The sequence below is a fragment of the Kalmanozyma brasiliensis genome (genome assembly GCF_000497045.1).
Source record: "Kalmanozyma brasiliensis GHG001 unplaced genomic scaffold PSEUBRA_SCAF18, whole genome shotgun sequence".
In the NCBI taxonomy this organism is placed as follows: Eukaryota; Fungi; Basidiomycota; class Ustilaginomycetes; order Ustilaginales; genus Kalmanozyma; species Kalmanozyma brasiliensis.
This window is the reverse complement of record NW_015961957.1, coordinates 123,704-146,842: the sequence shown is the minus strand read 5'-3', so window position 1 is coordinate 146,842 and position 23,139 is coordinate 123,704. Positions and strand designations below refer to the sequence as shown.

Sequence of the window (23,139 nt, the reverse complement as noted above, 5' to 3'; positions counted from 1 at the left end):
TGATGGAGGAAGGGCGTCAAGCTTGAATTGGCAACGCCTGATGTTGAGAAGATCTATCGTCAACTCCGCATTTTTGGTCGCGTGGCCTCTTTTGTTTTGGCCGGTCAATTCCCGAGCTGCTTGTAGCTGTAACGGTGTGTCTGACGTGAGTTCCTACCCCCTGTTCTCGACTTGGCCTCTTTACTGTACGAGCTCTGCGCAGAGGCGACAGCCTTCGCCGTGCACACAAGCGAACCTTTGAGGCGCTTCCCACATTTCACCGTCACAGTGTCCAAGCCAGAAACGAGCTCTCAATCCGAGCCTCAGGCCGTCCAGATCGAACCTTTAAAAACCATCAAGACCGCATCACTCTGACACTCAAAAGCGAAACTGATTGTCCATTGCTGCTAGAGACACACGGAAACAGAAGTCCGGAGAGAACGATCCGACAAGAAAAGACAGCCAGGACCGTGGCGGAAGAGCTGCGACGACGCTTGCCTCAACAACAGGCTCCCGCATCGAGCAGTGCGGGCTTTGTAAAGCTACTGTCCTCAGCCGTCCTTTCCACGCACCATCGCGATCCCCGGGCAGCAAAAAATCCCCTTCCGTGCCGGTCGTCTCTTGTCGAGTCGGCCCTTTCACCTCAAAGCAGAATCCAGACACCCACGCCCGCCGCAACGATGCTCGCCGAGATAGCCGGTAGCGAAGCGCGCAGCATCGCGCCGGCGCTAACAATGTGACTGTCGTTGGGACCCAATGCGGCTGTGCCTTGAGCGCCTGAGCCGCCTCCTGGGACGGGAGCCGCTGCTGTGCCTGCCAAGTAGCCGGTGGTCGGAACGCTTGCGATGGGGAAGGTGGTCGGGGTGGTGCTGGTCGACGAGGCGCTGCTTGTGGAGCCAGCTGAGCCCGTGATGGAGGAGCCGCTGCCAGTGCTGGAGCCTGTGCCAGATGCCACGTTGGACCCTGATGCTGATGTTGCGGATGTGGCTAGCAAGGAAAGCAGGGGAAGACGTCATGCACGAGGATACGAGAAAGCGGGTTAGCATGCATACGCGGATCATTGTTTCGCTGGCAAGAAGGCGAAGCACTTACCAGTACCACTCGATGCAGGCGCATTGCTGGTAGCAGATGCTTGTGTCGACGAAGCAGTCTGAGACCCGCTCTGCTGTGCCGAGACGAGCGCGCAGAGAGCGAGCAACATGAGTGCGAGGCACTGCAGAGCAATGCTGCGTTGGGTCCTCATCGTGCCGATATTCAGTAGTTGGCGGTGTCGCTGGCTGTGTTGGAGATCGAGACCGAATGCAGCAGCTGATGTTCCTCAGCGCTTCGTATGTTGGGGCAGCGTCGATGTCGAGGATGGAAGTGGTAGGACGAGTTGATGAAGGTGACCTGATCTGCTCGCCAAGCAAAGGCAGACCGCTCAGGGTTCACCAGCAACGGAACTCCGCTGGTGCCTCGCAGTCACGAAATTTTGAGCCAGCACGCACCAACACTTGGACCCTCGCCAGCCGAAGTGAAACCAACTCAAGCAAAATTGTATGATGTTAGAAAAAGATCAACCAACACGTAGAGATTTTTTAGCTTGCAACTGCTTCGCCGCGATTGGCCGATGAAAAAAGCGGGAGCAGCTCTCTCTGTGCATAATCTTCTCACCAAAATCCCCGCTTGAAAAATGACTCGGCAGCAAAGCTCAATTGTGTGTCAATCTGGAAGAAATGGCATTTGCCAGATCATAATTCCACCTCCTCTCCTCTCTCTCATCACCCCTCGATCACCATCACAGCATCGCCCTCACTCATCATGCTGCGATCCGCTCTCCGGTCGTCTGCGGCGTCTCCGCTCCTTCGCGGCGGTCTCGCCCAGCGTCGAGCCCTCTCCACCTCCTCCTCGCTCAACGCAGAGCGAGCTCCCCCTGGCGCCCTCAACAAGTACTCGCGCATTATCACCAAGCCCAAGGACCAGGGTGCATCCCAAGCCATGCTCTACGCCACCGAAGGTATTCAGACCGACGAGGATCTCACCCGCGCCATGGTCGGCATCGGCTCCATCTGGTATGAGGGCAACCCGTGCAACGCCCATCTGCTCTCCATCTCGCAGCGCGTCAAAAAGTCGGTTCAGGAAGCTGGTCTCACTGGCTACCAGTTTGGCGCCGTCGGTGTCTCGGACGGCATCTCGATGGGTACAGATGCCATGTCGTACTCGCTGCCCTCGCGTGATCTCATCGCCGACTCGGTCGAGTCCGCTTGCGGTGGTCACTGGCTCGATGGCTGTGTGGTCATCCCTGGTTGCGACAAGAATATGCCCGGTGTGCTCATGGCGCTCGGCCGACTCAACCGCCCCGGTATCATGCTCTACGGCGGTACCATCCGACCTGGTGGATGCGCTAGCGTCGAAGGCTCGCTGGATATCGTCAGCGCCTTCCAATCGTACGGCCAGTATCTCGCCAACGGTGGCACTCCCGACGCTGAAAAGATCCGCTACGATACGGTCCGCAACGCCTGTCCCGGCCCTGGCGCCTGCGGTGGAATGTACACCGCCAACACCATGGCCTCGTGCGCCGAGGCACTTGGCATGACCCTCCCCGGCTCCTCGTCTTTCCCCGCCGAATACCCGGAGAAGATCGCCGAGGCCGAAAACATGGGCGCCGCCATGCGTCTGGTGCTCGAGCAGGACATCAAGCCAAGGGACATCATGACCAAGTCCGCCTTTGAAGATGCCATTGCGCTCACCATGGTCCTCGGCGGCAGCACCAATGCGGTTCTTCATCTGATTGCGGTCGCCCACTCGGTGGGGATCGATTTGCCCATCGACGAGTTCCAGCGCATCGCCGACGCCACACCCTTCCTCGCGGACCTCAAGCCATCGGGCAAGTACGTCATGGAGGACGTCCACTCGAAACTCGGTGGTATTCCGACCATCATCCAGTACTGCATCGAACAGGGACTCATGAAGGGTGAGCACATGACGGTGACGGGTAAGACGCTGGCCGAGAACGTGGACCGATGGACGCATCAGCGTGGCAAGCTTCCCGCTGGTCAGGATGTGCTTCGACCCGTCGACCGTCCGCTCAAGAGCACGGGTCACATCCGCATCCTCAAAGGAAACCTCGCCCCGGGTGGTGCGGTGGCCAAGATCACCGGTAAAGAGGGTCTCAGCTTCACCGGCAAGGCGAGGGTGTTCGATACCGAAGATGCCATGGTCGCCGCGGTCGAGAAGGGTGAGATCAAGAAGGGCGAGAAGACGGTTATCGTCTTGCGATACAAGGGACCAAAAGGTGGACCGGGCATGCCCGAGATGTTGAAGCCGACGAGTTTGATCATGGGTGCCGGGCTGGGGCAGGACGTGGCGTGTCTCACGGATGGAAGGTTCAGTGGAGGGAGTCACGGGTTTGTGATTGGACACGTGGTGCCCGAGGCGCAGGTGGGTGGGCCCATTGCGCTCGTCCAGGACGGGGATGTGATCAGCATCGATGCGGAGTCGAACAGTTTGGAGCTGGTCGGTGTGGATGAGAAGGAGTTGGAGAAGAGGAGGGCGGCGTGGAAGGCCTTGCCACTCAAGCCAAAGTCGGGTCATCTGCTCAAGTTCGTGCGCAACGTCGCCGACGCTTCGCACGGATGCATCACCGATATGTGATCTCGCTCTCAAAAGTATACACTCTCACTGGTAATCGATACACCTTCAGCTTGCATTGCATGTTCCCCAGTGTGCGTTCAGGGTTAGAATCGGAAGAACCCACTTCGGCGTTCGCTCGCCATCCTTCTCCTCACCATATTCGCCGCGTCACCACCCCATACCTCCACCGGGCTCCTCCCCTTCCCTAGCACCTCGCGTTCATGCACTTTCGCCTGGGCCCTCGAGAACAACGCCACATTTTGAAAGCTCAACGGCAACGTCGAATCCCACCTCTCCAACTGGGCCCCGCTCAAACTATCGAACGGCGGCACAACGCTTCGACCCCGGAAAACCTCCTCGAACAGATAGGCGATGTCGTTGACGCTAAACGGGATGTAGTGTCTCGGACCCTCTTGGGCGTCCTTCCTCGGTTGGGTGCCGGGGAGAGGATGACGCGATTCGGACACCGAGAGGTCGTGGAAGAGCTTCTCGTAGAGTTTGCGTCGACCTTTGAAGGCGAGTGGTTCCATCTTTTGTCCTCCAATTTCGCACAGGATGAAGGTGGCCACGGCAAGGCCGAACATGGCTGGAAGGGGGCCGAGGACGGGAAGGATTCGAACTCGAAAGTCTTCCAATGCGGCTAGCTCGTCCACGTTGCCCCGCGCGAACTCGGCGTCGTCCAAGGGAAGGAGTCGTGTGTCGGATTTCTCGGTAGAGTAGACGCACGGGATGAAGAACGTCGGTTCGGTCGTCTCCTCGGCGGGCGTGGTGGGGAGGGTAGGTTTGAACGAGGTGGAGCGTGAGAGGGCGGGCGAGGAGGGAGAGGGAGAGGGGGAGAGCTCTTCCATGTCCGAGACGCGGCGTCGCATCGTGTTGGTGATGGCGGTGCGTGGAGCGGTGTGCGCGGCAAGGTCGACAGCGGTAGCGTCGGACGCAGCGGCGCTGCTTTGCGATGTGCGGCGATCGAGGACGGGTGCGAGGGTGCTGGTGTCGGGTTCGGCAATGGCGCTCTCGTCCCCATCGAGCGCTTGGAAGCTGGTGTCTCCGTCCGGAAGGAGCGCAGCCATCTCGTCTGAAGGTGTGGTCATCGGTGTCGCGTACGCTCCTGAGCCAAAGGAGGACACGCTGCTCGCTCGTCGGCTGTGTCGTGGTGGCTGAGGCATTGATGAGGAAACAGCCCTGGAGCTGAGCCCGGATGCAGGTGCGTATGCGCTGTCGGTGCTGGAGGTGTTGAGCGAGGTGAGGTCGGAAGAGCTGCCGCTACGAGAAGCGAGCGGAGAGGGTGAAGACGATATCTTTGTGCGAAGGTTGCGGCTTGCACTCGTAGCGAGTGTGGGTGAGGAAGCCCCGCTGCTGTCCCCGCCCGCCGCTTTGCTCGAGAGTCCGTCGCTGGGGCTCGCCTTCATCGGTGTACGGTCGAGGTCCGCTTCAGCTGCTGGCACATCCAACTTCTGCTTGTCACCGCCCTTCTTGCCCTTGCCGAGGTTATTCGGACGCTGAGGCTTGCCCTTCGTCTGTGCCTTCTCGAGCTGTTCCGCCTCGCGCTTGGCCTTCTCCTCGACCTCCTTTGGCGGGATGGGCGGCAATCCTAGCGCCCGCAACCTTCTCCGCACGCTCCTCGCAAGCGGATCCTCCGACGTCACGCTGATGTCCGAAATCTGGATGCGACTCGGATCGCTCTTGGCTCCCGCGCCCATCGAGCTGATCACCTTGATCTTTCGCTCCGCGCAGAACCGCAGCAGATCCACCTTGGTATCGATATTGTCAATCGCATCGACGACATACGTTGGGTTACCACCCAGAAGTCTTTCCGCCTCATCGCCCTTGAACAGCTCTACCCATGCTTCGAGCTTGGCCCATGGAGCGATCTGCGCAAATTTCTCGGCGCAACACACCACTTTTGGTCGTCCAACATCCTCGAGCGTAGCACAGGCGTGGCGATTGAGCGACGAGAGCGACACCTGGTCAAAATCGATGAGGCGCAACTTGGAGATGCCGGAGCGAAGGAGCATGAGCGCTGCCCACGAGCCTACGCCTCCCGCACCGACGACGATGACGAACGAGTTGCGAATCGCCGTCATACCCTCTTCACCGAGAAAGCTGTAGTTGCGCGAGAGTTGTTCGCGGATCAAAGACTCGTCCCATTGCTCGACGGAGGGTTGACGCTTGCGGGCGAAAGGTACATTGCGGCCGGCGGTGTCGGCGCGAGATGGACCAGCGGGGGACTGTGGAAGACTGGATGAGAAGCTCGTCGCGTTGCGCAGATGCGATGTAGGCCGTAGCGAGTTGCTTTGTAGACCCGAGAGGTAGCGTGGCGTGCCTCCGTCGGTGGAGGAGGCCTCGTCGCGATCGAGATCAAAGCGCTGAAGGCGGTCCGCGCCTTGAGCGTTGGCTGACTTGGTGACAGTGTCAGAGAGGTCTTGACGCTTCTTCCGCCGTGTGATGCGTTGTGTTCCAAAGATGGCGGCAGCGGTGGCTATCGACGAGCCGACAGCGATCGAGCCCAGAAGCAGAGCATTCCTGCCATTGCTCGTCGACAGCGCAGATAGCCACGATGGAGAGGTGCTAGAGTCTGACATCTTGGCGATGTACGGACGGCTGCGGCCGTCTTTGGTGAAGCCAGTTGCGATGGAGTCGGTTGGAAAGAAGAATGTGATTTGGTTGAGGGATAGGAGCTCGCCGATGACATCTTGGTGTGATTCAAGTGGAGAAAAGCTCAATTTTCTAAAATCACATTTCTTTGGTTTTTCCGGTGCCACGCGACTCTGTTTCATACCAGAAGAAAAAAAGGCTTGTACGACGCTCACCCATCGACTCGGTGGTCTTGACAGGGTCCGTTCGACTCGAGCCTTCTTGCGCTTAGACTCATTTGCAAGCTTCAGGGCATGTATTGGCCTCAAATTTGCGGTTAAAAAAATCCATGTATTGGCCACAATCTTGCGGTAAAAATGAAAGAAACTGCCTACTACCCGGTTCGAACGAGTGATCTCGGCATGCCTGGATCAGAACACTGTTCGAGTGCCTATACAAGTGCCGCGCTGTACCACTTAGCCAAGCAGGCTGGCGTTTTTGAGCCTCACACTGTTGTGATTCATGACCTATACAAATGCCGCGCTGTACCACTTAGCCAAGCAGGCTGGCGTTTTTGAGCCTCACACTGTTGTGATTCATGTGCTCTCGAAGCAAATGCGATATTCGACCAGCAAAGTATGATGAGATGGTGTCAGTGAGACGGCATCTTCAGACCGAAAAAATCTTGGTGCAGAAAAGAACAAAAAGAAATACCGTGCGTGGCTGCCGGAATTTTTCTTTCGACTTTAACCGGACGCCGCGGGGTGTGACATGAAGGCGTAATTCAGATTCGTCACAACGCTTTGTGCGAGGACGGATAACCACCCGACTTTAACAGCATAACCCCGTGCGAGCTAGGTGTGAGCTGTCCAGCTAATCCGTTCAAATGGCAGGTGAGACTGCGCGAGGGCTGTCTATGCGTGTGGTGCTGCGAGTTGAAGTGCGGAACAAGACACTGCGCAGTGTCTGACGCTCACTCTACTGAAGCACTCGTGGCGATGCGGTCGGCCTTCTCTTGGTTCGCTGTCAGCCTTCAGACGAATCTATGACCACAAGCGTGGACTGCACGCCAGCTCAGCTGGCCGCGTCTCTGCATGGACCGGAACCGCTCACAGGACTCACAAAAGTTGCATAGCTGCGGTGTGCCAAGATTCGCATCAGCGCTGCGGACCGAGTTGGTCTCGCTCTCATCCAGATTCGTAGCAACGCTGTCTGCCTTGGGCAGGAACCCGTTCGACGCTCACTCTCGAAGATTCTTGTTTCAGTCAACGCTTTGTGACCGCGATCCGCACGATGTGGCTGTGTCGTCGTGCGCCTAGTCCCAGCCTTCGCGGGGAGTGGGCCCGCTGCGCAGGGAGCACTTTAGGTTTTGCACTTCATCTCGTTCCGTGTGTGGTGGGTCTCGTTTTTCTCCAGAACAAAGGGCTTCCGCAAGAGTGTCGGCTCCACCAAATCGCGTCTCTGTACGCAGTCACAGGCTCGCGGAGAAAGGGTGGATCAGCGCTGTGACACTCGCACTCAGAGCCTGACCCGCGTCTGTTCGAGACTGAGTCTGTCAATTCCGAGCTTGTCGGCCCTGCTTGCCAACGTCTCTATACATGTACTCATATCTCTCCTCCCGAGAGATACACACACCCTCCTCGCCATGCCGTCCTCCCTGCCACCCTTGATTGAGGCCTTGAGCATTGGCGCCACCTTTGGTGACTCTCCCGAGTCCTTGCAGCCTATGCTCGAGGTATTGAACCTTGGGCACCCTTTCGGCGCTTCGGCAGGAGCTGGCGTCGGTCTCGAGCAAGTTGTTGGCCAGCCGGACTCTCAGAGCCTCGGCAATCACACAGCCAGCGCTGCGTCAGCGACTCCCACCACCGCTACTCACATCAAGGCAGAGAAGGCAACCGAAGCTTCGGACATCGCTGGCGCTTCCATGCAAGCTATCGGATCAGACTCTCCTGCAAGCAGCCCCAGTATTGGCGCTTTTCTCGAACATCTCCACAGGCTTCTCGAGCGAACATCGTCCGTCTCGCCAGAAGACTTCTTTCGGGAACTCCAGCCGGCGTACGCCCGGCTCATTTCCAACGTTTTGAGCCGTTGCCAGATTCGCGAAGGCTTAATGTCCGACACAATTGGCGCTTCCGGTGAAAAGTTGCAGCTTGTTGCTCCTCCAGCAGATGTGCTGCCGAGCTACAAGACTTTTCTGTCGGATCTAATCGATGATTTGGAGGACGCGAAAAAGCTGTCAGAAGCCGAAGTCGAGCTTGCCAAGCTCCGTATCAGTATTCGGTATCTGGAGAGCTATCATGATCTCTTCGCTCCCGCTGATTACTCTCGCAGACGGTTGAATATCTCTGCGGAGCCTTGAGCCAAGGGGCTACCTCTCTTTTCTCCATTGTCGCACGTCATCCTTCGCATCATTCCTCAACGTACTCCCAGAATAATTCAATCAAAAGTTCACGTTCCGAGTAAGCTTTCGTGTACGAGCTGTCTCGGTTGTCTCAAGAACGCAGAGCGCAAGTGCAACGTCGAAGCAACAGAGCATGGTGAGCGAAACAATGGCGAAGGTTGACAGGACCCTTGATTGACACGAAGCGGAGGCGTACGCGATCTAGCTCTTCCACGCAATCTTGCTGGCCGAGCGTGCTTGAGGTATTACGCTGAGCCAGCTAACGCCGCGCTAGAGCGTGTGACTGAATCAGCGCTGAACCATTCAAGCTGAGCGCAACGGACGCTTGGAAGAGATGCCCATGCGGTCAAGTGGCCGGTCAGATGACCGCGAGCGCTTAATTTCGAAGCCGAGTAAGTCCGTCTTTTTGGCCGGCTGGTCCGGTCAACGGAAAGCTCGGCTCGGCTGTCACCGACTTTTTGCGGGGAATCGAACAAGGACACGCGACATCCCTGAGCACGGCCTGCCTTGATCCAGGTCCGTGCTCACTCAGACCTTCTCTCGCCACCACCACCGTCATCGCATCTTCGCTCGGCCCCTTTCCAGTAGCAGCGAACCGGATCTATCCACCATGTCCGCACCCACCACCATGAAGGCCGTTGTCATTCAGGGTCCCGAGCAGGTCGCCGTCCTCGAGCGACCCATCCCCAAAGCCGGCAAAGGCGAGGTCGTTGTCAAAGTCAGCCTCGCCGCTCTGTGCGGTTCCGATCTCCACATCTACCGTGGTCACCAGCCCGTGCCCAAATACGACTTTGTTCTCGGCCACGAATTTGTCGGCGAAGTCTACGAGATCGGCGAGGGCATCTCCAAATGGAAGAAAGGCGACAAGGTCGTTTCGCCCTTCACCATCTCCTGTGGCGACTGCTTCTTCTGCAACCGAAACCAGACGGGTCGTTGCACTCAATCCCGCGTTTTCGGCTCCGTTCCTCTCGACGGTGCTCAGGCCGAATACGTTCTTGTGCCGCTGGCGGACACGACGCTGTATCCGATCCCCGCCGAGGTGCCCGACGAGATCATGCTGCTCACCGCCGACATCTTCCCTACGGGCTACTTTGTTGCCAACAACGCGTACACGATGCTCAACGAGGCGGAGCGCAAGGACACGGTTGCTGTCGTGATCGGTTGTGGTCCTGTCGGCCTCTGTGCGGTCACTGCGGCATGTTCGTTCTTCAAGACGGTCTACGCTGTCGATTCTGTCCCCGAACGTCTCGCCGAAGCCAACAAGCACGGTGCAATCCCTCTCCACCTCACCGACGATGACCCGGTTCAAACCCTCAAAGACGCCACCGGCGGTCGCGGTGCCGATGTCGCCCTCGAAGTCGTCGGTGCCGGCCCGGCGTTGGATCTTGCCGTTAAGATCGTTCGCAACTTCGGCGTCATCTCCTCGTGCGGCATTCACACCCACACCGTCACCCTCCAAGGTCCCGATCTGTACAACAAGAATTTGCGCTTTCAGTTCGGCCGCTGCCCGGTTCGCGCCGTGTTCGATCCCGCCGTCAAACTGCTCAGTAAGCATCATGATTTGTTCGGGAGCTTTATTCAGCATACCAGACCGATTGAGGATGCTCCGGAGTATTATCGGTTGTTCAACGATAGGAAGGTGCTTAAGACTGTATTTAAGATGGAGCACAAGTGAGGTGACGGCATTGCAATGCGAATTGTTTTTAGCGTGTTGGGGTGAGGCGTGAATGACGACTGCGTGCTTTGGTGAGCGATCAACAGTCAGACACCTGTCCGCGCAGCCATCTCGACTCGATTGGGGCGTCGTAGATTCGGGATGCTTAGGAGAAGGTTCATGTTGCACTCGTGATCGACACAACAGCTACGTCGGGTCCACACACATCTGAGTTCAGAAATTGTCTTTGTAAGGCTTTGGTTTCAGGAACGTTTGATAGATCAGAGAGGTTATGGATGACGAGCGAGTCGAGGGGGTGACATCTGTCTTGCTTGTGGCCTCGGAGCGCACGTCTAGGCCAAATCAAGTCGGGCTGGCCTAAAGAGGGGCAAGAGTTGGAGAAACACTCGATCGAACTTCTGCAAGAGCCAAAAAGAGTCGGCTGCAAGCGCGATCCCGCTCTTGTCCTCGAGGAATTGGGAACGGGGAGTCGTAATGTTGTCAATGAGCTCCATCATTTCTACCACAGGCACGCACAGCTCTGTCCCCTCGATGATCCGACGTACGCGTTCGTCAGAATACCGTGGAGCGTGTGGAGATGCAAGGTGAGGGAAGCGATCGTAGAGCGTGTTTTGTGCAATGATGTATTCGATCACTGCTTCTTTGCAAGCCAGAACGATTTCTTCGGGATGGACGGCCAGCATCAAAGCTCGGCCAAAGTTGTGCGCAACCGAAGCGTAAAGCTGTAAATGCAACGCTACAGGGCCAACCCCGGCGGAGGTGGCGGAAGGAGAGTTCTCGTTGCTGGTAGCTTGGCCGGCGGCGATCGAGGAGGTCGTCAGACCAGACGCAGGCTCAGAAGGCGTTTGAGGCTCTGCAGAAGCTTCAGACGGGCTTCCAAGGCTGGAAACCTCCGTCTCCGGCCGCGATGAGGGCGTCATGATGAATTTGGCGGGTACACTGCTTGGAAGAAAAGAGATAGGCTTGGGACATTGAAGGTTTTGAAGGAGGTCGAGCAGGTGCGGGAACAGCCTTTACTGTATGTATCGCGGACAAACACACACACACAGGCAGCCGCAGATCACAACCCTGATTCGCTGTGCTTGAGCCAGACTGTGACTGCGCAAAAGACATCAGCTCTGGCGCGAACTTCTTCCCTTTGTTCTGACGGTCACATGAAGTGAGAGACCCACCACACGCGGAACGAGATGAAGTGCAAACCTTAACTCGCGCTGGCTGTGCGCTTGGCGCCAGGCGAACACAGTTTACCGTCGCGCGGCTCACAAAGTCGCCGAAATGAAATGACACCATGCGTCTCAAAGCACAACGCAGCGATCTTCTCATACAGTACTGACTCTCACAAACCAAGTTTGAAGCGATGATGTTTACGCAGAGAGGTGCTAGTGTACAGAGGCATCGTGGTGTAGTCGTCAGACCAGGTCCCAGCCTTCTTCGGCCGACTGCTTGGGAGGTCTTTTGGTAGGTCCACGTGCAGCATCGCTCGAGCTGACATTACCCACGCCCACCTCGACGCCATTAAAGATGACAGCACCGGGACCGACTTTGGCCGGAGAAGCCTTCGATATCGTCGCCGAAGCCAAAGATTCCGTCTTGGACGTACTGGACTTTGCTTTGGTAGCGTCGCGCCCGCGTTGACGTAGAAAGTCAAGCGATGGAGGTGGTTGATTGGCCGCCGCACCTCGGGTGTCTACGGCGACGCGCTGCTTCTGCACGCTACTGACGGCCTCGGAGCGCGAGCTTAGCTTACTCGTAGTCGTCCCGGCGTCCTTTGCGGTCGTTCGCAAGGCTTTCTGAGCGGAAGAAGGCTGCGACGACGGCTTGCGAATCAGCGAAGACGGATCCTTGATGTCGAGTACCGAGGCTGCTGCCTCGCCAGCATCGATGTAGCTTTGCTCGAGGATCGCGGGCTGCTTGCTCGATCTCGCTGTAATCTGACGGGCCGCATCCTTCTTTTCCGAGTCGTTCTTACTGAGCTTGGAGGTGCCACGCTTGTAGCTGTCGGCTGCTGCATTGTTGGGCTCCAAGATCTGGGCAAGCTGCTCGTAGTCTAAAGAGGGTAAGCTGAGATCTTGAATGCTCGACGGACGAATGTGATTTGCATGCGCGAGACGTCCTAGCTCGGATTGGCGCAATGTTCTGCTCAAGAGGTCGAGTGGGTTGGCTGCGGCTGCCACGAGGTCAAGCTTGACACCTTGCTTCGCGGCAAGGTAGGCAACGTTGTAGGAAAACATGACGAGAGCCGAGACAAAAGACTTGGCAGCTTGCTCCGACTTGGACTTCGAAGGCGTCCGCGCTTCTGATTCTGAACGACGGCTATGCTCAGCATCGGCGTCTGTGTCAGGTGAATCGGATCCCACTTTAGTGGGAGGAGCTGTCGTCGATGACAAGCCCCACGGCAGGTTGGCTCCGGCAGGCAAATGGATATACGACTCGATGGTGGACAATGTCGACGCTCCAAGGCCGTAGGTAGACTCTGCGAGATTGTTGAGCTTCGACTGCCTGTTTGCTGCTGCGGTGTGAGATGCGGTGAGGTGGGTATAGGCACTCGTCCCGATGTAGAGAGTCTTGGCGCTGGAGCCTCCGCCGCCGTCCCAGAGCGGATCGGGTCGGATAGCGAACCGACCCTTATGCTGCTCTAGGGAGAAGGGCAAAGCAACGCCGAGGTATCCGGCCACGAGTTGGAGTAGGTTGGCAGCACACGTGACCGCACCATTGACTGTTTCGCGCGGGTATCGTCGTGCCTCGCTAGGCAGAGGTAGTGGAAGAGACGCGACCGACCAATCGCTGGACGACGAAGGCGTTGCTGAGGAAGTGCCTTTGGACATGGTTTGTCGGACCGGAGGGCCCTTGTCTTGGATCGAGCCCCGAGCGCTGGGCGGTGAGGAGAGCAGATTGCTTTGACCTAGCCCAAACGCACCTGGGATATACCTTTCGGAGAGTCGGCTGATGCGCTGCACGACCGAGCTGCTGGCAGAGAGGTCCACCGGTGGACTTCGGTTCATCGCCGTCGCCGATCTGTTCGTAGTCGCGTCGGGAGATGACACGGAAAAGAGCTTGAAGGCTTGACGTGCAAGGGCGGCTCGGGCCGCAGCTAGCTCGGCAGAGACAGTCAGAGCCTCGTCCTGAAGAGCGCTGAGATGAAGTCGAGCGCGAGTGAGGCTTGCGCCCAGCTGATGATCATCCGGTTCGATTGAGACGATGGCGGCGCTGCCAAGATGATCCGGCTGGCGCTCGTAATGGGTGTAGACGTCCGTCTGAGTGGATGGAACGTCGTTGTGATCAGCTGTCGGACGAGCGAGCCAATGCGACTTTGCTGCGAGTCGAGAGCGTTGTGATGCGGAGCTGGACGCGGCTGCCGACGACCCCTCGAGACCGGACCAAGCTTTTGCAAGGTTCTGTTTGCGCAGAGCGAGTTGAGCTCTCTTCTCTTTGAGAGCCTGTTTGCCTTGGAGATGGGCATGCTGTGACTCGGATATGCATTGATGAATGGTCTGAACACGTGAGATGATGTCCGCTCGTTTGGCGCGCAGCTGTATCAAGGAATACACAAGCAGCCGGTCGTGTGATGCCTCGGAAGACGTCGATGGCTCGGCAGCGTGTGTGTCAAATGGATCCGGGAGCTCGTCTTCGTTGATGGTGTGTATTGGCAGAGACTGCGGGACGGACAAGGGTGCTGCGAAATCGTCGTTGCGATCAAAGAGAAGAGCGCTGGTAGAGGCTTTCGCTTTGTCCCGGGCGAGGGAGAGCCTTCGCATCTCAGTGTGGTGCGCTTCGATCCTGGAAGCGAGGCACGGATCGCAGTAGAAACGCGTATCGAGAAGATGGCAGTGGTGGCAGGCGTGCGCCTCATTTGTTGACGAGTCAGTTCGCGCGGCTGCCGCTGATGTTGATGGAGTGGTGGCGGCATGCTTGAGCTTCGCACGACTGGGAGTGGCCAGATGAGGTCCAAGAGTGGGGTCCGCACTGCTCCTGAGTCGAGATGAAGATGGAGCGCCGAGTGAGTGGCGCGAAGGAGGCTCGCTGGGCCGCAAAGGCTTGTATGAGGAAGTCGTTGTCATGATCTTGTGCTCAAGCCTCGATGGCGAAGGGACGAGTGGACGTTGACGATGAGGAAGAGCCTAGAGCAAGGCGCTGAAGATTGGAGTGTCGTTACATGATCTTGATAGCTGTATGGACAGCGCGTGGCTCGGTGCGGCTTGGTGATCAGACCAATGTTGATGCGACCTTGAAGTTCTCAGCTCATCGTGGCTGAGCAAGAAGAGGCGCGGTTGATGTGACAAGATGAGAGTGATCACGGTGGATGAGCCTGATGGCGGTATCACATCTTTCAAAGTGCTGAGTCGCAAGACGTGCAGGTTGGACCCTGAATCTCGGATTGGCCCACCACAAGGCTCAGACGCTTGTGTGATTTCAGAGAGGGCGCTATCGGGGTTCCAGCCGATGCGCGCGTTTCCTCCACAACCCAGCGTGGGCACTGAGCGTAGTCAGGAAGGTCAGCTCGTCCTGTCTGTGCACAATCACATACCGCAAAAACCGACAAGGTTCTCTCCTCTACTCCCACCACCGCCATTCTCGCATACCTCGTCTCTTCGCCAGAAGGACGACCACATACGACACAAGATGGCTGAGAACGCACCGATGGAGGTGGACACACCAAACACAAAGCAGCCTCGCTTCCAGGTCAAAAAGTGGAACGCCGTCTGTCTCTGGTCCTGGGACATTGTCGTCGACAACGTAAGTATTCTGCAGTTGCCTTCGAGCCATCTCACGCACAGACGATGCTCCATGTCATCTGAAGCGCCTTGCGTGACAGCACTGACCAAGGTCGTAACGATTGTGTACTGACTTCGAATCTCGTTTCCCTTGCCCTGTCTCGAATCGCCTTCATGACACAGTGCGCCATTTGCCGAAACCACATCATGGACCTCTGCATCGAGTGCCAGGCCAACCAGGGATCTGCCACCACAGAAGAATGCACCGTCGCATGGGGCCAATGCAATCACGCCTTCCACTTCCACTGCATCTCGCGATGGCTCAAGACCCGTCAAGTCTGCCCTCTCGATAACAGGGAATGGGAGCTCCAAAAGTATGTCCGCTCGCTGCTGTTGCGACGCTTCGTGCTTCTCAGCTTCTCAGCGACGAGTGTACTCATCGCTGACTCTTTTCCTTGTCTCTCTTGCCCCCTCTCATTGCTGCAACAGGTACGGTCGTTGAAGTGACCTCAATTGTTTGTCAAACCGCGGCCATCTCTGTACACTAGCATCTCGTTTCTCTTCAGCAACCCAGTCGTCCTTCTCAAAGTCCCAAATCATCCTCAGTGTCTCCGTTGTGGCCATCTTCTCTTCAGTCGGACCGCGATCTCATGCCCTAAACATCGTACCGAATGCACATAAGGGACAAACGAAATGGACCGCAGTCTAGGCCAAAAGTATCTTGCGTTCTACGTGCGTGGGCGTGTCACGTCGTCAAAGCCCAGTGATTCTCGTCAGACGAACAGCACCATCCTCTGAAGCAGAAGCCAGTATGGCATCATCCCCATCTTCCAGCACGGGCGGACGCCACGCGAGCTGGTTGATCTGCTCCTCTGCCAAATTGGGCACCTTGAGCGTCGTCGACCATTCTTCTCCCTCGCCTGCTTTGCGCTGAAGAATTTCCACCTCACCATCCTCCTTACCCACCGCAAGCACCGCATCCACCCCAAAAGCGATCGCCGTCACGGCCTCGTTAAACTTGATGGTCTGTAGCAGTGCAAACGGTCTCTCTCCCTCCTGACCTTTGGGCCAAAGTTCAAAGATCTTAACCGTCTTGTCTCTCGACGCTGTGGCGAATACGTACGGACGAGCGGGGTCGGTGGACCAAGCGCAGTCCCAGATGATTCGTGCGTGTGAACGCTCGCCCGTGAACGGCACGAAGCGCTCCCCTGCCACCTGCTCGTACATCCTCCAACTTCGATCTCGGGAGCAGGTGAGGAGGTAGCGCGAGTCGAGACTCCATTGAATCCGCGTGATGCTGAGGGAGTGACCTTCGAGCACGGCGCATTCTCGCCAGTTTTGAGCTCGATCGTGGATGCGCACGACGGCGTGGTCTTCGCTCGTCGCCTTGCAGCACGAGGCGACGAATCGGCCACCGGTGGTGGTTCGTCCTCCGTCGACAGGGTTGGGTGGATTGGCGCTCACCCAGAGAAGTTCGTAGCCGTGGCCGTAGAGCTTTTCGAGCTCAGGCCAGAGCGTCTCTACCGAGAGCTGCTCTTCCGAGGGTGGCTGGCGCAGGACCGCGGAGAGAGATTCTTTGGCCGAGCCGATAGGCTGTCCACTCGCAGAGGGCGCTTCCTGGATCGACGAGCCTTCGAACACGGCACGGTTCGACAGGCCGAGAGGCGGAACGCTAGCACCTACTGGACGCGAGGAGACGTTGCTCTCTTCTGCCTCAGCTTCTTGGTCGCTGGTTGTCAGACGGAGCTGATGAGAGACGCGATGCCTCTTTGCCGTCTCGAGTGCCTGGACGCGACGTGGACCTTGCTGGACCAGCCACTTGCGGATGGCGGTGCTACCCACCTTGCTCTCCGCCAACGCCTTGGCATCGCCCTTCAGATCGGTCTGACCTTCGCTACCAACCACGCCGATGACCCAGTCCTCCAGCGACGACAGCCCGTTCTCCTTTCTCTTGTTGTCGATGAACTCGGCGCCAGAGAGCGTCTCGTCCGTGACGACGAGAGCTTGCAGATCGGCTTCCGTGGCAGCCGGGCCAGCCACATCTTCCAGCTTGACCACCTGTTGGTCGATCGGGGTGAAGGGTAGGCGGATGAAGCTAATAAAAGCGTTCACGCAGGCGATGCGTTCGTCGATGGGCTCGAGCAGGTGCGCGTTCGACTTCTTGGTGAGCATCGCATCGTCCGTTACGCCGACAATGATTCGAGTGTCGGCGATGATGGATGCCATGGTGAGCAGGATCTTGTGTCCCACGTGCAGATGGTCGAAGGTGCCACCCAGCGCTACGACGGGATAGCACTTCAAGCCTTTGCCATCGTCTTGACCAACAGCTCCAGCGGCGTCTGACTGCTGGTGGCCCGAATCGATCTTGCGCACTGTGACGCCTAGCTCTTGCCATATCGATGTTGACTTCTGATCGATGCTGGCGTCTACCAGCACGTCGGCTTCCGGAGCGTGTAGTCGAAGGGCGACTTTCTCGAGCGACGTATCCGGGACGAGCAGGACGTTGATATCGGCGAGCATCAGACCGCGTTGCACAGCGACACTCCAGGCCTGCGCATAGAGCCACTTGAGGTAAAGCTCGATCTGCTTGAAGCTGAGTCCATCAAAGGGTCGCTGGAAGAGTGGTGACGACACGATGGCAGTGACAGAGTCGCTCTGCTCTTTGCAGCATTGCTCGACGGTCTGCTTGAACAGGTAGCCGTGCTTCTCAGCCGACTTGAGGAGACCGGAGTGAGGCTCCACCGAAAGATGGAGCAAGCTTTTGTTCCCAGCGGCAGGACGCGATGCTGCTCGCGATTCGCTTTCGGAGCCGAGCGTCGCGCAATGGAGACCATTCTTGCCCGCGGTGCCAACGAATCCACGAGGAGCAGCAAAGACGCGCAGGACCTTCTCGTCGGCGGCTGAAACAAAGTTGAGTCGATCGAGCCACGAGACGGAATGCAGATCGTAGCCATGTGATTGAGGACGGGCCACCTCGTGCCAGGTGGCTCTGCTTGCATCGAGTTGCTGTCCATTTCTCGAGAAAGGCTTGGCGTGAAGGCGAGTGGTTTGGTCGTCGGAACAGCTGAGAAGGTACTCTCCGCAAGGTTCCCATGCAACGGATTTGGCGGCAGCAAAGTGACCGGTGACAGGATCTGTGACTTGCCACTGAGGATTGGATGAGTTTGCTGCTTGCTGAGACAGCGTCCAAATGTGGGCTGAGCCTCCCCAGCCGTGCGCGACGACAGCAGAGACGGGAGCTTCCGCATCTATCGGGGCCTCTGGAGATCGAGAAGGTAGCCAGAGAGCGCCAAAGAAGCCAAGATTGCTCGCGCCTCCTACCTCACCGAAGCGCTGCGAAGGCATCCAGATGGACGAAGCAAGATGGTGCAATGTAGGACCTTTGGCGCGCCGCGCGCCTCCTGTAGAGAGAAGGGCGGCGTCAAAAGCAGGGAAGGGAGAATGCGAGGCTGCTTCCGACAGCTGTCCAGAAGGTGTCCACAAGATGAGACTGTTGTCGGCGGAGGACGAGAGAAGTGCAGCCGGCTGTTCGAGGTTTTCACCTCCAGCGGAAACAGCGGGATGCCATCGCACGCCGGTGACCCAATTGTCGTGCCCGACAAGCATTGCGTCAAAGGTGATGGACCAGGATTGCTGGGAGCCATCCGCTCGTTCGACACAGAACGGATGTGCGCGAGTCGAAATCTCGCCTGCTTTGGAGCTGCGATCCGACTCGATCTTGGAGACCATCTGCTCGAAGTCGTCGTCGGTTTTGGAAGAGGATGGGGATTGCTGAGATGAAGGGCTTGCATCTTTATCGGCGGGAGAGATCTTCCATAGCCTGACACTCGCGTCTTGAGATCCACTAGCAAGTAGGATACTTTGGTTGCGATGAACGTCGTCGGTCTCAACGAAGGTATTGCAGAGGTCGAGCGATTTGACCCAGTCCTCGTGTCCTTCTAGAGAGAGCTTGTGCTGGAACTTGAGCCTGTGTGCACCAGCCTGCGCTGCTGATGATGGACTGGAAGCGAAGATGTCGATCTTGTTTGTGGTGGTCGCGAGTGCCATAAGCAGCTGGGTCGAAGTGGTGTTGGGCAGCGGCAAGAGAGAAAGGTCGAGTGGGAATCGACCTTTGAGATCGATCGACTGCGCCAATGTCGGTGGTTGCGAAAGGTCATTTGACAGCGTCCATACTTTGAGTACGCCATCGGAAGCACCCGAGACGATGATTGAGGGTAGCTCGGATGCTGACTGCGCAGATCGAATGACGCCGAGAGCAGATACGGAGCCGTTGTGCGCTGCTTTGATGCATTGCACCTGTGTCCATTGCGTGTTCTCTTGCAAAGCCCACACGCCTATCGATCCGTCGGCTGATCCAGCGACGATGCATGGCTTGTCGGATACGACAGTCAGATTTGCGAGCTTGAGTGAGGTGATCGCTTTGGAGAAGCCGGTGGCTAGCAGCTGAGTCACTCCAGCCGAAGAAGCGTGACCAGGTTGATCCCAGATGGCGATCGACTTGTTGGCAGCATAGGCGATGATGCTGTGCGGCGCGTTGGCCCAGTCGGCAATGTGATTGCAGCGGTTGAACGCCGCGGAGATGTACGAGCTCGATGCCTGCGGTGCCATCCTGTAAGACTTTGGTTGGGTTGCCGTCGATGTAATGGGGTCAGGTCGCGAGGATGAGCAAAAGATGGCTTGAGCGACCAACCAAAAATTCGGCGAAAGGCAGACAGGGTCCAAGCTGAACAAGCGTCCAACCTCCACTCAAGGCCCAGCTGTCAACGACCACATCAAGACACCATGTCACAGCATCCCCGTCCATGACCATGGCGAGCAAGCGCACAAAGACGCAACTATCTATCATATCACCTACTGGCTACTCGACCTCGACCTGCGGCTACTGCACCACGCCTGGCTCCGGAGAACGAAGCGCTACCAAGTCCAGCAAGTCGTACGGCATCTGGGCTCATCGTCTTTCGCCCTATCACTACCAGAACCTCATCGACCAGGGATGGAGACGATCAGGCGACTACCTCTACAAGCCGGATCTCTTGAGGACTTGCTGCGCACAGATCCCGATACGTCTCGATGCTGCTGACTTCAAGCCCAAGAAAGCGCACAAACGTGCATTGACCAACCTGCTCTTCCGCGTCCGTCAGACCAAGCCCAAGCCGGCAAAGTGGAAAGGGAGATGGAGCAAAGGGAGAGACTGGGACGTAGAAGGTCGTTGGAACGAGATTGTGCCATCGTCTGCGGCTCAGAGCACGTCCTCGAGCTCCTCGCCGACGTGGGCAGAAAGCGTGGCAGGACCCATCACTCGCCAGCTCCAGGTGCGCCTTGCTCTGGCGATCTCTTCCGACGAAAAGTATCAGCTCTTTCGCAAATACCAGGGCAAGGTTCACGGCGAAGCTGAAGAAAAGATCAGCAGCGAGCAAGGTTTCCTTCGCTTCCTGGTTGACACGAGCCTCGCATTAACCTGGCCGTCAACCGGTCTGCCGCTGACACCCTCGCAAGAGACGCATTGGCGAGCCAGGAGCCTGGATCCGGCGGATTTGCCAGAGGAGCTGCCCTACGGCTGTTACCATCAAGAGTACCGCTTGGATGACAAGCTCATTGCTGTCGGCGTGCTCGATGTTTTGCCCAACTGCGTCAGCAGTGTCTACGTCTTCTACGATCCCGAATACAACGACTGGCAGCTGGGCAAGGTTTCGGCGCTGCAAGAGATTGCACTCACCAAGCGCCTAGGTCGGCTCAAAGCCATGCACGAGATCACTCGATATTACATGGGCTTCTACATCCACACGTGCCAAAAGATGAAGTACAAGGCAGAGTACCGCCCAAGTCAGCTGCTCGACTGTAGCGACAATACCTGGCACGATCTGGCCGACGTAGCTTCGGATCTCGATACAAGACGCTACTTTGCTTGGTCGCAAGATGGTCAGCAGCAGTCGAAGGACAAGACAGAGGGCGATAGTCAAGAGCTTGCGCAGAGCGATGAGGAGGATGAAAAGGGGATTCGGGTGCCAACGCAGCCGAAGCCTCCACCAGGGATGCTCAGTGCCACTGCGATTCTGGATGCTCTCCAAACGACACTGCGAGGAGCAGATCCGCGCGAGTTGCAAGCCGAATTAGACTTGTTGCAGCACGCCATGGTGCTCGAAGCGCAGAAGCAGTCCGAAGGCATCAAGCCACTTCTGGTAAGTCCTCGCGTTTAGGTTCTCCAAGCGCAGAGTCAGACGAAGCTGACAGCAACGTTAGTGCTTGCATTGGCGCTTTACAGATGTCCGATCTCTTTCGCAACTATATGCAAGGCGAAGGTCAAGGGGTCGGTCATGACGATCCCGAGTTCGTGCAGGTGGTCGAGTGTATCGCCGCCCTCGCGAGCCCCGAGCTGGTGGCCGAGATGGTCCTTTTCATGTAAGAGTGTCGATGAGATTAAAAGAGCCCATCGGGGGGCGGTTGGCGCGAATCTGCTTGGAACACGTCAATGATTGTACGATGGCTGTGGTTTGATTGAGGGCAAGGATGAGAAGTTAGGTGGACATGGCTTGTGGTGCATTGCTCTGCTTGTCCAGCTCGGCTCTGAAGCGTGTCGGAGAGAGAACGGAATGTCAAAGGTCGGTGAAGGGTCAGCGTCAACTGAGACTCTCTGACGAGAGAGAGAGGATGGCTGCAACTCACCTCAATGCCTTGCTAAAGTCGTCCTCGACCGTGTCGTCATCCCATGAATCTTGCCACAGGTGGTCGCCAGTGCTGGCGGACGAAGCGCCCATGGTGAGACCGACGCCAGCTCCAGGTGCATTCGAAGTGCCTGCGGTCAAGTGCGAGAGATCGGTCTCTGCGTCGTTCCAGTCTGAGGCAGCGAGAAAGGAAAGAAAAGTAGGCAAGAGTCAGTGTTGGTATGCTGCGGCAAAGCGGTCGACCGGGAAGAAAGACGTACCCTGCTCGTCGAACTCTTCAAACTCATCATCCTCGTCGAGAGCACCGAGCGAAGGAAGCGTCGACTTGTTGTCCTCGGTGGGATTTGTCGACTGCGCCTCTGGCTTGGTGGTCTGTGAGTTGGAGCTAGTAGCCGACATTTCGTGTGGAGATGTCGAGGTGGGAGGGGAGGCAGGACAAAGCGGTGGATCTGAACGAGCTACGCAGCATATGCTATCCTAGAATGTGGTCGTGCGGTACGAGATTGTGGCAGCTGGGTGCTGTGCGTGGAGCTGAGGATGGTTGCGAGGCTGGGTGGTTCAGATGGAAGGAAGAGTGCAAAGAGTCGACAAGGTGTTGCTTCGACACGCAAAGTGGAGTCGATGCGGCGACATCGTGCACGCGCGTCCCGATCACATTTTCCCAAAATGTTAGAGCAAAAAAGAAGTCACCGTGCAAAAATAGCTCAAGCGTCGAGATGGTCCGTGAACGCGAAGAAAGCAGACTCACACGCGAGACACACTCTGCCTCGTCTTTGCAGAGACATCCCCATGGTCCGCAATTGACTTTGCCTCTACGTAAAATGATCAGTCGTCTGAATCGTCCTGACACGAGCTTGATCAGACGACGACGAGTGATGGCTGCTTCGAGGGTGGTAGACAACCGGCTTGCAATGCCGAGCAGTCAGTCAGGCTCTGTTGCTTCCACGTCGCTGTCACTGTCAGAAGAGACGCGTTGCGGTGCCAATTTGTATTCTCTCGTTCAAAATCACAGGCTGGACGGCTGTCGAAATTGTATTTTGTTTTTCGAATCCGAAATGAGAGAGAGAGCGCTCCAGCCTGTGGCCCATTGGATGAGAAGGCTGTCTGCCTGGCTGGCTGGCTGGCTGGCACACAGACCGACGCTTCCAACGCATCAGCCTGGCATGGCTGGGCCTTGACGTGCCTGTCTGTGTGCTTCGAGTCGAGCGAGCAACGACGCACGCCCCAGCCACGCCAACTCCAGCTTCTTAGTCCTTCGTGTCCTGTCATCATCACATTCGCATCTCTTCCTTTCGTTTCGTCTCTCTCAGCTGCCTTGTTCACCTCACACACACACACGGCACTTCATCGGCTGACTTGGCGTTGCGCTCGGAGCTTGACTTCGTTTCGACGATCGACATCACCCTCGCCAGCTGGATCATCTCTCACTCTTGTTTGCGATTCGGCTTCGTCGTCATCCTTCTCGCGCTGGGCCGCATCCCGTCCATCAAGCACCCCCGCTCTAGCCCTCGAGCAGGTTTGTGCTTC

At 57.3% G+C, this 23,139-nt stretch overlaps 10 protein-coding genes and 1 non-coding gene across 11 annotated transcripts; 5 read left to right on the top strand and 6 right to left on the bottom strand.

Moving 5' to 3' along the window:
* Positions 1-622: 622 nt before the first annotated feature.
* Positions 623-1,222, bottom strand: PSEUBRA_002230 (uncharacterized protein; the record flags this gene model as incomplete). The annotated part of the gene is made up of 2 exons (XM_059464810.1): positions 623-966; positions 1,072-1,222. 2 exons carry the CDS (start codon positions 1,220-1,222, stop codon positions 623-625), a joined length of 495 nt encoding a protein of 164 aa, XP_059320753.1.
* Positions 1,223-1,779: 557 nt separating this feature from the next.
* Positions 1,780-3,612, top strand: PSEUBRA_002229 (Dihydroxy-acid/6-phosphogluconate dehydratase; the record flags this gene model as incomplete). The annotated part of the gene is made up of 1 exon (XM_016435406.1): positions 1,780-3,612. One exon carries the CDS (start codon positions 1,780-1,782, stop codon positions 3,610-3,612), a length of 1,833 nt encoding a protein of 610 aa, XP_016293134.1.
* An 83-nt stretch (positions 3,613-3,695) lies between these two features.
* Positions 3,696-6,170, bottom strand: PSEUBRA_002228 (UBA/THIF-type NAD/FAD binding fold; the record flags this gene model as incomplete). Its single annotated transcript, XM_059464809.1, has 1 exon — positions 3,696-6,170. The coding sequence occupies one exon, from the start codon at positions 6,168-6,170 to the stop codon at positions 3,696-3,698; it is 2,475 nt and encodes an 824-aa protein (XP_059320752.1).
* A 380-nt stretch (positions 6,171-6,550) lies between these two features.
* PSEUBRA_006456 lies at positions 6,551-6,652 on the bottom strand. The gene is made up of 2 exons: positions 6,617-6,652; positions 6,551-6,586 (listed from the first exon to the last, which is right to left on the bottom strand). It is a non-coding gene; the product is annotated as a tRNA-Thr (tRNA).
* A 1,155-nt stretch (positions 6,653-7,807) lies between these two features.
* Positions 7,808-8,521, top strand: PSEUBRA_002227 (uncharacterized protein; the record flags this gene model as incomplete). Its single annotated transcript, XM_059464808.1, has 1 exon — positions 7,808-8,521. The coding sequence occupies one exon, from the start codon at positions 7,808-7,810 to the stop codon at positions 8,519-8,521; it is 714 nt and encodes a 237-aa protein (XP_059321248.1).
* A 652-nt stretch (positions 8,522-9,173) lies between these two features.
* Positions 9,174-10,238, top strand: PSEUBRA_002226 (Alcohol dehydrogenase GroES-like protein; the record flags this gene model as incomplete). Its single annotated transcript, XM_016435401.1, has 1 exon — positions 9,174-10,238. One exon carries the CDS (start codon positions 9,174-9,176, stop codon positions 10,236-10,238), a length of 1,065 nt encoding a protein of 354 aa, XP_016293132.1.
* A 1,409-nt stretch (positions 10,239-11,647) lies between these two features.
* On the bottom strand, positions 11,648-14,296 carry PSEUBRA_002225 (UV radiation resistance protein/autophagy-related protein 14; the record flags this gene model as incomplete). The annotated part of the gene is made up of 1 exon (XM_016435395.2): positions 11,648-14,296. One exon carries the CDS (start codon positions 14,294-14,296, stop codon positions 11,648-11,650), a length of 2,649 nt encoding a protein of 882 aa, XP_016293131.2.
* Positions 14,297-14,858: 562 nt separating this feature from the next.
* PSEUBRA_002224 (Zinc finger, RING-H2-type) lies at positions 14,859-15,457 on the top strand (the record flags this gene model as incomplete). The annotated part of the gene is made up of 3 exons (XM_016435410.1): positions 14,859-14,972; positions 15,134-15,382; positions 15,440-15,457. 3 exons carry the CDS (start codon positions 14,859-14,861, stop codon positions 15,455-15,457), a joined length of 381 nt encoding a protein of 126 aa, XP_016293130.1.
* A 246-nt stretch (positions 15,458-15,703) lies between these two features.
* On the bottom strand, positions 15,704-19,558 carry PSEUBRA_002223 (Cytidyltransferase-like domain protein; the record flags this gene model as incomplete). Its single annotated transcript, XM_059464807.1, has 1 exon — positions 15,704-19,558. One exon carries the CDS (start codon positions 19,556-19,558, stop codon positions 15,704-15,706), a length of 3,855 nt encoding a protein of 1,284 aa, XP_059320751.1.
* A 200-nt stretch (positions 19,559-19,758) lies between these two features.
* PSEUBRA_002222 (Arginine-tRNA-protein transferase, N-terminal) lies at positions 19,759-21,353 on the top strand (the record flags this gene model as incomplete). Its single annotated transcript, XM_016435403.1, has 2 exons — positions 19,759-21,129; positions 21,213-21,353. The coding sequence occupies 2 exons, from the start codon at positions 19,759-19,761 to the stop codon at positions 21,351-21,353; spliced, it is 1,512 nt and encodes a 503-aa protein (XP_016293128.1).
* A 112-nt stretch (positions 21,354-21,465) lies between these two features.
* PSEUBRA_002221 (DSS1/SEM1) lies at positions 21,466-22,011 on the bottom strand (the record flags this gene model as incomplete). The annotated part of the gene is made up of 3 exons (XM_016435390.1): positions 21,466-21,514; positions 21,614-21,785; positions 21,873-22,011. 3 exons carry the CDS (start codon positions 22,009-22,011, stop codon positions 21,466-21,468), a joined length of 360 nt encoding a protein of 119 aa, XP_016293127.1.
* Between the last annotated feature and the right edge of the window lie 1,128 nt (positions 22,012-23,139).